General features: G+C 37.8%; 3 protein-coding genes across 3 annotated transcripts; 2 read left to right on the top strand and 1 right to left on the bottom strand.

Annotated features, from left to right (window-relative positions):
- Positions 1–297: 297 nt before the first annotated feature.
- Positions 298–3,732, top strand: LOC126805555 (mechanosensitive ion channel protein 10-like). The gene is given in 7 exon segments (XM_050532351.1): positions 298–494; positions 731–872; positions 875–2,156; positions 2,246–2,366; positions 2,483–2,776; positions 2,853–3,055; positions 3,301–3,732. Coding segments are annotated over 6 exon segments (2,274 nt in total). The 5' UTR covers positions 298–494; positions 731–751; the 3' UTR covers positions 3,554–3,732.
- Positions 3,733–4,223: 491 nt separating this feature from the next.
- LOC126805557 (uncharacterized) lies at positions 4,224–4,774 on the top strand. Its single transcript, XM_050532353.1, has one exon. The coding sequence runs from the start codon at positions 4,281–4,283 to the stop codon at positions 4,647–4,649; it is 369 nt and encodes a 122-aa protein (XP_050388310.1). The 5' UTR covers positions 4,224–4,280; the 3' UTR covers positions 4,650–4,774.
- A 65-nt stretch (positions 4,775–4,839) lies between these two features.
- On the bottom strand, positions 4,840–8,091 carry LOC126805556 (thermospermine synthase ACAULIS5). The gene is made up of 10 exons (XM_050532352.1): positions 7,792–8,091; positions 7,177–7,243; positions 6,929–7,023; positions 6,711–6,813; positions 6,383–6,471; positions 5,988–6,144; positions 5,786–5,861; positions 5,534–5,592; positions 5,301–5,437; positions 4,840–5,216 (listed from the first exon to the last, which is right to left on the bottom strand). The coding sequence occupies exons 1-10, from the start codon at positions 7,974–7,976 to the stop codon at positions 5,138–5,140; spliced, it is 1,047 nt and encodes a 348-aa protein (XP_050388309.1). The 5' UTR covers positions 7,977–8,091; the 3' UTR covers positions 4,840–5,137.
- Positions 8,092–11,778: the final 3,687 nt, after the last annotated feature.

The raw sequence follows: 11,778 nt of genomic DNA, 5'->3' as shown, positions 1-11,778 counted from the left end.
GACTGAGGCATGCATGATAACAAACTATCTACCATTTTGTTTTACATGCTCTTGGTAATTATATAGTCATCCGAATTCCAGTCCTGCCCTCCTTAGCCAATTGCTCTGAACGTGTTGTAATAGTTCTCTATCAATCAATTTATCGGATAAGAATTTGAGGGTTATGCTGAGGACCTCTGTGGTTCACATCACCCAAATACTCACTAGTCACTAGATAGTAACTCTGAACTCTCTAGTCCTCTGTTTCAATTGTGTATCTTATGCAACACTATTTCTGTATTCTGAAATAGCAGAACAGCCAACCATGGCTCCTTTACTCGTTCTGTTTCACACTACAGTCTAATTTTCAACAATCTTCTAAGTTTACTTTTGATGATAACAAAAGTTCAGTCTCCCAAGTCCCAGCAAGCTCATTACTCGATCTTTACTATTCTTTTCATTTGTTGGTCTACCTCCATCGATAGCTTCATTGCATTCTTGTTCTTTTGACCAAGGTGAGTACACTGAACATATTGTTCTTCCTGTCCTAGTCGAACACTCCAAAGTAGCTCTAGTACCGACTGAATTAGCTTTATTCAGACCCTTTACACAAGGAAACGATGAATAATTTAGATCGTGTGCAAAAAAAGTTTTGATTTATACTTCTGATTCTGGCCTCTTGTAATATTCATTTTGGATGTTTTTACAGGCCAATAGCCTTTTGGATTAATTTAAGCTATTCTTGGATCAGGTTTTAACGTGATAGGTTTCGATGAAAGCAAGAGAAGCTTCAAATGGTGGTAAATTAAGCATGTCGGAGAAGCAATCTGCTAAAGGAGGTGAAGTTATAGTAGAATTTCAAACTGAAGAGACCAATGAAGCAAAATGGTCTTCTTAAAGGGATCAGAATCTTCTGCTCCCAAGCAAAGCAAAGTGATCACTGAGTCTAGTGGTACTGGTTTCTCTAAGCCAGTTTCGCCGGATATTTCAAGAGCCATTCCCAACCCTGGTAAACCTCCAAGAATCCCCAACCTCAATGAGAACATGAATAGGAGAAAATCATTTAATAGGTCAGTAACTAAACCCAAGTCAAGATTTGGTGAACCATCGCCTGTTATGTATGAGGATGGTGGTTTAGATCAGGGTGGTGCAAGTTCCCCTTATAGAAGTTCATCCAATAAGGGTTCCCCTCATAACCTATCAGGAGTTAAGGCTACATCCATCTCTTCTGCCAAGAATGCGCCGTCATCTCCAGGCAGGACCAATGAAAAAGAGGATGAAGAGATTTACAAGAAGGTTAAATTGAGTAGAGATAAGCGTGGGAAAGTGAACATGGAGCTCTTGGTTGAGTTGATTGTATTTCTGTGCATTTTGAGTTGTTTACTGGCTAGCTTGACTGTTCATGAACTAAGGCATTCTATGGTTTGGGGGTTGGAAATTTGGAAATGGTGTGTGCTTGTCATGGTGATATTCAGTGGCATGTTGGTTACCAATTGGGTTATGCATTTGATAGTGTTTGTGATCGAGTGCAACTTCTTGCTTCGGAAGAAGGTGTTGTATTTTGTGCATGGGATGAAGAAGAGTGTTCAAGTTTTCTTGTGGCTGTCTCTGGTGCTCCTCACATGGCTATTGTTGTTCAATCGTGGAGTAGAACGCTCAGAGACTTCCACCAAGATTTTACAATATGTTACATGGACTATTGTTTCAGTTCTCATTGGGGCATTTTTATGGTTGTTGAAAACATTGCTGCTTAAGATCTTGGCATCTAGTTTCCATGTGAACACCTTCTTTGATAGAATTCAAGAATCAATCTTCCATCAGTATGTACTTCAGACGCTTTCAGGGCATCCACTTATGGAGGAGGCTGATGGGAATGGTGGGAAATCACCGAGTACTAGTAAACTGAGTTACAGAGCGACGAAGAAGGCAAAAGCAGGGAAGGAGAAAGAGGTCATTGACATGACAAAGCTTCAAAAGATAAAGCAAGAGAAGGTTTCTTCTTGGACCATGAAGGTATTGGTGGATGCAGTTACTAGTTCAGGGCTGTCCACCATCTCTCAAACATTGGACGGGGTAGATGGTCTATATGGACAAAGAGATAAAGAGATTACAAGTGAGATGGAAGCAACTGCTGCAGCCTATGACATATTCCTTAATGTCGCATCGCCTGGTGCCAAGTGAGAATATGAACATGCCCTTAACATCAGTCATTTTTGGTTCCTTATTAGTTTCTTCATATTTTTGACAAGTATCTTCATCTAAGCAGGTACATTGAGGAGTGGGATCTATTGAGGTTCATGATCGAGGAAGAGGTGGATCTTGTGTGGCCACTGATTGACGTAGCAAGGACCGGACAAGTTGACAGAAAAGCTCTTACAGAGTGGGTGGTATGGCCTTCTACCTTATTGGAATTTATGTTTCAGTTAGTACCCCAAGTCAGTTATTGGAGTTTATGTATCTTTCTGAAGTGAATGGTGAAATATTGCCTTGTGATATATTGCAGATAAAGGTGTTCAATGGTCGTAAAGCACTAGCACATTCTCTTAAGGACACAAAAACAGCAGTGAAGCAATTAGACAAACTTGTCACTGCTGTCCTGGTTATTATCACCACAGTAGTGTGGCTTCTGTTGGTGGAAATTGCAAATACAAAAGTACTTGTCTTCCTCTCATCACAGCTTGTACTGGCAGCTTTTATTTTTGGGAACACTTGCAAGACTATATTTGAAGCTATTATCTTTGTATTTGTAATGCATCCATTTGATGTTGGTGATCGCTGTGTTGTTGAGGGTGAGGAGGTAAGATGCACTTCTTCTATCTTACAGTGTTCAATTTTGTCTTCATCAACTTTCTAATACATAGTAATTTTGACAGTTGATGGTTGAGGAGATGAACATCTTAACCACAGTCTTCTTGAAACTCAACCAGGAGAAGGTATACTATCCAAATTCAGTTCTATCGACGAAACCCATCAGCAATTATTACAGAAGTTCAAACATGGGTGATATTGTGGAGTTCTCAATTGCTTTTAGTACTCCAGTGAAGAAGATAGGCCAGCTTAAAGAAAAAGTACAGGAGTAAGTTCGTCCAAACTTTTACTCATGTCTAGCTTTATAAGCACATATATGTTGATGAAAACATAAAGTTCATGTTTCTATGACTCTGGATTGTTAATCATACAGACGTACTGCACATGATGGCAGTGGAATAGCAGTGTTAATACTTGATATGAATCCAGCAATCATGTTAGACGAGTCGTCGAGCATCAAATTGAAGAGTGCCGTTGTGTTTACACTTCTCTAATTTGCTTTTATTTGTACAGGTATGTGGAGGGGAATCCAACACTCTGGCATCCAAACCATGCTGTGGTGGTGCTTGAGATTGAAAATATGAATAAGCTAAAGATGGCACTGTATTTTTGTCACACTATGAACTTTCAAGAATGGGTTGAAAAGCAAAAGCGAAAAAGTGAAATGGTCGTGGTGTTGAAGAAATGTTTTGAGGAACTACAGATTACGTACTATCTACTTCCCGTTGAAGTTCGGCTCACTGAAACAAATGTCTCCAAGAAATGATCTTTCGCAGCGTGAAGGAATTTTCTCAATGTTTTTATTTTCCTATTGTCATTAGGATTAATTGAAGCCCAGTTTGGGATAACTCAGCTTAAACCATAAGCAGCTCTAGCCTTAAGCTCCTAAAAGATATGTTCTTCCAATTTATGTGAGTAGCAGTACGTGTAAATTAAGGTGCAAACTTTTACAATGAGTTGACAAAAACCTATTGTGTAACTTGACCTATAAGTTACACGACTTTTTACATTATATAAACTATGTGAAACTGGACCCTAATTCTTAAATTATGGTTTCAGATTGAAGATGATTGCACCAAGTACTGTCATGGTTTTGCCTCATGTTTCTGTATGTTAACAGTACAGTTCTTCATTTGGGGCCAGAAGGGATGAGTTGGTCAAAATCTATGGTCTTTGCTCTTTCGACTGAACTTTGCATATGATTTTGTAGTTGCATGATGGCCTTTTCTCTCGTTTGAATAGTAACAAAGGGCAATATGTGTTCTTTTAAATCATAAATCAGTTCCCAGTGGATGTAATCTGGGTGGATAAGCTTATCCTTCAATCCCAGGTGAAAAATTTGCCACATTCCTAACGTGAAGCGACACGTCAGCAAAAATCTCTATTCTATACCTCCCATTTATTCCATATCCGAGTTTTGAAGCCAAAACAGCCACACCTAGTGCATTGTATACTTTGGCAAACTAAGAGCAACCCAGTTAGCAGCACAAGAAATGGCCTCTGTTTCAATGGCTATGCCAATTATGTCTGCCACCCAAAACAGAACATGCCAGCCAAGTGCATTGTTGAAGTCTATAGTCCCAGTTGGGCAGCCAAACAAGGCTGGGTTTGTGAAGCCAAAGTCCTCCACAGACATGCTCAAGGTGCAGGCCTCTTTGAAAGAGAAGGCAGTCACAGGCCTAGCTGCAGCTGCATTGACAGCTTCCATGGTGATACCTGAGGTGGCTGAGGCGGCCGGGGATGGTGTTACCCCATCTCTCAACAACTTTTTGCTTAGCATTGCAGCTGGAGGAGTTGTGCTTGTAGGTATCCTTGGAGCTGTTATTGGGGTCTCCAACTTTGATCCAGTTAAGAGAGTTTAAAGAAGAGGTTGAATTCTTACTAAAAATTTCTGGCTTTACTTTCTATCTAGTCTTCTTCATGTTGTACCTTCTTGGTTATGCTTATGTAATTAGTATGGTGCTCATCTCTGTTAACTCATATATGTAATGCGCAACTCTGTTTTTAATAAATGATTGTTCAAAACAAATTGGATGAAAATACCAGAGCAAATTAAGTATGGAAATGAAGCAATGCCTCAATCATGTTTCATTCATAATAAAAGATTTAATAAGTTTAGCCAAAGTTTCACTTTGAACCCTATAACAACCCAATGAAGCTAACATAGTTTGTGCAAAACTAAAACCAAATGCTTCAAACAATTGCTGACTTTCCTTTTCTTTCTTCTTCTACTTTTTTAGGTGGACAAATTCAATGACAACTTAAGTAGTTTAATTTCCATGCATTTTGCAATGCTTGTTCTTTTGCTGTACAGAAATTTCCCCCAACTTATAGACTCTTGAGACCGCAACTAGTTGCAGTAAGCAACCCCATGTCCATGAATAAACCTTGCATCTTCCTCAGTGTAGACATGAGTTTCATTGGAAAGCCTGAAATGAATATCCATATAAGCACCAGAAGATGGCATTTTCCAGTAATTAAAAGGTGTACTAGGAAATAACGCTAAATCTTACGATGAAGAAACAGTTTTGTTCATGGTTGCAGAGGACATGAACAAAGCACCATTCAAATAGTTTAACTCCCCATCGATTCTTTCCTCTATTTTTCTGTCCATTTTCTCAGCATTCATAGAGAAAGGTTCATCCGAGGCCTAATTCATCAGCATTAGAACATCCTTGAGTTACCCTTAACCAATTTAGTTAAAATAGTAGCATTAGTATTGGACATTAAGCTTGAGTTTACATACCATGACCCATCCCCATGTATCCGCAAAAGAAGGTACATGAGCTGCATAAACTACAACATCTGCACGTAAAAAAGAAAAAAAGAAAAAAAAAAGTGTTCATTAGCTCGATATACATTGTTAACTTGTTTTCTGATAAAATATTAATGTTTTCGTTCAAAGAGGTCTGATCGAGTGAATTCAAAACCTCTTATTCAAGGGAATCTTGCATGAGCTAATTTTCTCACTTAAAACAATATAAGACGAGAGACTTACAATTAAAGACCTGTTTGATGGTGTTGAATATAGAGGTGAAGACCTCCTTGTGGGTGAAAATGCCTGCTGGTCCAGCCTACATGTAAATAATGCAAATTAAGCACTTGATTACATTGAATTCATATCTTGGTAAAAACAAGTAGAGACTGATCATATTTCTAAAATTATTAAAAGGGTGTTTGACAATATTAGATGCTCGTACCTGGGTCACAAAAATGCCACCATGATTAAGCTTGGGTTTGAGAACTTTCTCGTAGAAGGATTTTGTGTAAAGCTGATAACAAGGCCCTCCTTGAACCGGGTCTGCTAAATCTCCCACTATGATATCGAATTTCTCGGAGCTCTTTTCCAATTCAGCCCTTTCGTAACAAACACTTCTATAAGTTATACTGTAGTTTTTGATGCTCATAGTCACACACTCACACAACCATATATGGAACAATCTTTTAAATATATGAGCGATTGTATACCAAATTTCCTGCCTGATATAGCTAGATTGGTACTTTTATCTAGCCTGATTAATTACAGATGATTCGCAACTTAATTAAGCCTTAAGTTTGAAGCCTGCCAACAAACAAAGCAGAGCTTTGAACTTACTTGGCATCATTGATAACAAGGTTAAGCTTATCGTGAGCAAACGCTTCCCGGTTCACTGTCAAATGCCTGCGACAGAAATCAACCACCTCCTGGAATAATTCACAAGCGACTCAAATATTAGCATTTTGTTATTCGTGGGAGGAACTAATAGTACACAAGAAATGAATTAGTGTATGTGCTAAAGTTGATAGTGTTATAGTATTTTACGGTATGGCTCACATATGAGTCATGGCATGGGCAAGAGATCGAAAGTATCAACAAACTATTGAATTGTTGATCGATGAAAGTTCAAGATAATCTGATAGGGAGCATGGGATTAATTTACTACCTGATCTATGTCACACATAACCACTTTTTCAAGTAATTTGTGCTTAAGGGCTTCTCTTGCAGCTGATCCTTCCCCACCTCCCATGATGAACACATTCTTAGGCCTGCGGAATATTACATATAATAAAGTATATAAGTACATATAGATATGGAGTTATTAACAAATGGAAGAGGAATGTAAACATGTTAATTAATAATCTAGAGGACGAATGTACGTACTTTGGATGAGATAAAAGAGCAGGATGTATTAAGCACTCATGATAAATAAACTCATCCACTTCTGCACTCTGCATCTTCCCATCGATCACCAGTACCTGCATATATAGTTATATCATCGTAATTATCTGCATGCATGTATGTCATTATATATCTGTACTTTTAGAAGAAAATTAATGTCATAATGCCGGCCTTCATCCATTTTTAAATGTTACGCGAATTTGCTAGCTGAGTAGTTAAAGCGTGCAAACCTTGCCAAAACGCTTGGTATCCAATAAAGCTATCTCCTGAAACTCGCTTACCCCCTTGTGCAGCACACTGCATATATATTCATACGCAGATATAAGAAAAGAGACATAATTGTCAATTTGCTACTTTAGATTTTATTTCTACCAATTTGCTACTCTAGTTTTACAAAACTTGTCAATTTGCTACCCTAAGTATTAATTTTGTCAATTTACTAACCTTAAGCAAAATTTACAACCCTAGGATTTTCAAGATTGATCAATTTATTTATTTGGATTTTCAAATTAATTCACTTGTTAGGGAGAAGTGAAAATTTGATATGACAATGATAGCAAAATATCTAATTTTAGAAACATGGAGTAGCAAATTGACAAAAATTAATACTTTGGGTAGCAAATTCATAATTGACAAAACCTATGGTAACAAATTTACAGAAATAAAAGGTAGGATAGTAAATTGATACCAAAATAAATCCGAGGGTAGCAAATTGGCTATTAAGCCATTAAACTATTAAGCCAAGAAAAAAAAGCCCAACAAAGAACGATATAATCAAGAGAAAAAAAATGACGACTATGATGACCAGGATTGAAGAGCGTATATCATTAATAAAGTTTACGAACCCATTAAGAGCAAATGACCATTTCAGATCATCGTCAATGGTCTCTTCGTACCAGCTACCAGAACCATCTATATCTTCATGGTTGATGTTACCATTAACGTTGCTTTTGATGAGTACGTCGTCATGATGATCAAATTTTGATGACAAGAAACTGTTTATATGGAAAATTTCAACAGCCTCTCCCATGTTGATTAATCGGTACAGATAAACCAACGAAGAAGAATAGAGAGAAGCTAGCAAAAGCGTCGGCTAGGACTATGGGAGGGGGCTTCAATAGAACAAGAAATTAAGCCAGTGGTGAGAGTACATAAAAGAGAGGGGGTGTACACTGGTATATATAGCGGCGCTGACTGAGATTTGATCACTAGGGTAACCAGCAATATTAAGATTAAAAAGAAAATGTCTTACACTTGAAGTTGACACTCTTGGTAATAGGAATGATAATAATATATACTTAATTATTAGCACGGGTAATGATGGTGTTTGGCTAGAGAAAGGATGAGTATATCGATCAACTTTCTGCCTTGCTTCTGTCGAACAGATTTAGTGTGTAATCCATGCATGCCAAAAAGATTTTGATTATGAAACGCAAGATCAGTTATCCTGCGTGCTGTGTTAACTATACTTTGCTACTGTTTTACGGTTGTCAATCGATAATTTGATTAATGTATCAATGTGAAAGTGGTAATACAATTAAGTTTGCAGTCAAAAATCATAGAAGGAAATGAAGGTATTGGAACTTGAATATGTCCAGAAATAACTTGGTAGACGAAGTTTTGAGGTTACGATGATGCGTGGAGTGGTGGTGTGCGAGTTGGTTCGCACGCGTGATATATATGGATCCGGAGTTAGACGTACACTACACTCAGAGCTTGGCTAACCTCTGTGATGAGGTAGATAGATATGCATGATCATAACTTCACAAGGTCCCCATTAATATATGGTTGAAAGTTTTTTTTTATACGATATATGGTTGAAAGTTGAAACTCTAGGTTGCAACAGAACTATATAACTAGAAGTAGAATGCGATGTCGTATATAGTAAAGGTGCCTTATCCAGTTGTCCATGCTAGCTTCTCGGTACTTGATCAAAAACACAAGGTTGGCTGAGTTTGGCTTGTGGGGGATTAGCATGTCCCATTAGTGATGCCCTATAATAGCAGGAGGAGGAAGAGAAGGAGGACTGCGCCCTACATGAACCCCCCCAGCAAGAATGGGATTTGCTTGTGGATCCCCGCATCACTAGCTACTAATAAAGGTGGAGTTTGGTGCGGTGGGGGAAAGTAGACAAGGGAGGCTGGGCATTGGGCAGGAAGGAGGAGAAGGGTTCATGCCATTAAGTGAGCTCGCGTGGGGTGACTCCACTAAGAAGAAGGAGAAGAAACCATCTTCCGTTTTTGTGGAATGCCCACTATATCGTGTCATTACATAAAACCTCATTAGCTCGATGCTCGATCAATCCTCATCATCGATCATTAGCTGACCCAATAATAAACTAGTGTTTTGCTGCTTGCCTTCCCTTTCTGTGGATGATGTTTCATGCGTGCTATGCCTCAAAATGACCAAATCACCCAGTTCTTTGGATTGGATGTATAAATATGCCAAGATGCTAGAAGGCTATTCTAATGGAACTGAGGTGAGGTAACTATTGCAAACTTAATTTTGGCGGTAGATAAATCAAAGAAGAGAAGAGAGTAAATGTAAAAACGAAACTCCAATCAAATACCCATGGAGCTCGAGACAAATCCACAAGCCAGCTCTTGGATTAGGGTTGAAACCCCTTAATGGGGAGACAGAGCCACAAAAGGAGAGCAAAATACTTAAATTACTAGTTCTACAGGGCAACGTTGGTTTTTGTTCAATCTTAGGACGGCTCACGATCATTTTTTTAGAATCTTTGTATATGAAAAAGGTTATGTCCTTGTCCAGTCGATACCTCTCTTTCATATGTACGTGGCTTCCATACAAAGTCAAAGCCTTTTCAACCTTCTTCTTAATTCTCATTTTGAATAGAAATAATATAAGGTCAATGCTAATGTTACTTGTGATTAAAAGTTTCCAACAGATAATGATCAGCATTAGGCGTCGTCCCATTCATATAATCTAATTTATCTTCATATAAAATACCAATTGATGTTTAGTTTACTATACAGTATATGAAATGTGTGTGACATATGGACATGTATATGTTTTTATACACTTCAACGATATATGGACATTATGTTTTCATGTACTACATAATTACTAAATTGTCTAAGAGGGAGAGAAGTATCATACAGACAAACTTTTAATTACATGTGCCATGCACCGAGATATATATATATAGAGATATTTAAGCTCGAGAGTAGATTATTAATAAAATGCACTTGCTATAATAATCAAGTAGATTAGGGATTAAGCATGCATTTCTTAAAACAAGAGTCACGAGCCGGCCGTATGTACCCTACTAATTTCCAATATCAAACATAATGCAATTGGTATATTCTTTGATTTCAATTCAAGAGACGGCAAGATTGAATCATCCGAATATTTCATCATGAATTCTCAGAAACAATTATAAAAAGGGTTTTATGGATATACTGTAAGCGCATGCATGCATCTATATCACTCAGGTCCGTCAAATCCTGCATAATTTGAAGCACATCGATCAGGCGTGCTTGGTGCTCCCCACTACCACAAGTACAATCCAAATGGTGCTCCGTCGATCGATCTGCACGTTTATTTTCCCCCATTTAAATTATGAAATGAACAAAATGGGGGATTGAGAACAAACTCCACTGTCAATATTTCTATCGATCGATCACTTCTGGGTATATTGGTGCTCCAACACCCTTTTTGCCATCAATGTGTTTCTACATTGTCGTGAAAAGTGCTAGGGTTCTCGAGTGACCTGCCGTCGAATTGTCTCAATTGCACACGTTCTGTTAGTGTTGAAAGCTGACCTATGCATGATCTCTCAACTCGATAAGGTTTTTTGAGCTTTCATTCTCGGACATCAACAGGCACCTCACTAGGATTAGAATTCCTGCATATATATAAAAGAAAAGTGAGTGAAAAATTAATTGTTTAGGAGAAAATAATAAATTTTATAAAAGAAAGAGAGAGAAAAATGGGAATGAAAAGAATATTTGATTTAATTTAGCCAAGGAAAAGATGAAGGACAGAAGGAAGGATAAAATGGAGATAATATTGAAACACCCCTCCCTTAAAAAGAGAGAGTAAAAACCAGACTAACCTCTGACCTTGGGGGAATAAAGAGAGATGGCCAATTTGCCAACTGATCCAATGGTATCTTTGGTAGTAGAATATACTCGGTTTCTATCTCCACTATTATAATTGAAGACCCTTGTTAGAGGTTAACGGCTTCACCAATTTTTTAAACTTCTAATATATTGCCAATGGTAATGGTAAAGTGAAATGAAAAATGAAGATTAGATAAAGGTATAAGAAAGGTTAATATAGTAATATATCAAGAGAAATGAAGGGAACATCTTTGATCTTTCTTTGCAGCTTAGTGAAAACTAAAAAGCAAAGGAAAATATTAGAATAACCACAATAAGAATAACCGTGGTCGCAAGACGAGAGGGGAATGACCTGTGAATGATCTCCACACAAATGGAGCTTTTCAAGTTTGTTGTTCAATTAATCAAACAAAGGAAGATAGATAACCAACGTCTTTCCACAGAGATAATCAAAACCTTTTATCTTTAAAGACCTCACAATTCTGGGCAAGTTTAGGTCATTTAATTTAATGATGGATGATCTACATTCTCTGCTGAATGATATTTTCTGATGTTGCTGATGTTTTCTCTGGAGAGTGGCTTTCGGCACGTGCAAGGCTAGTCTATATAAATTCTTGTATGGGTTGCAGCCCAGAGAGCCCCCAACGTATCCACCCCTGGATCCAAGCGTGATCGAGGTAACGTCACGTCTTGTATGATAGCTTTTATTTTATTTTGGGGTAATTTGTTGTATGATAGCATAGATAA

Source organism: Argentina anserina, chromosome 2 (genome assembly GCF_933775445.1).
Source record: "Argentina anserina chromosome 2, drPotAnse1.1, whole genome shotgun sequence".
Lineage (NCBI taxonomy): Eukaryota > Viridiplantae > Streptophyta > Magnoliopsida > Rosales > Rosaceae > Argentina > Argentina anserina.
Note: the sequence above shows the minus strand (reverse complement) of the source record. Positions and strands in the feature narration are given on the sequence as shown.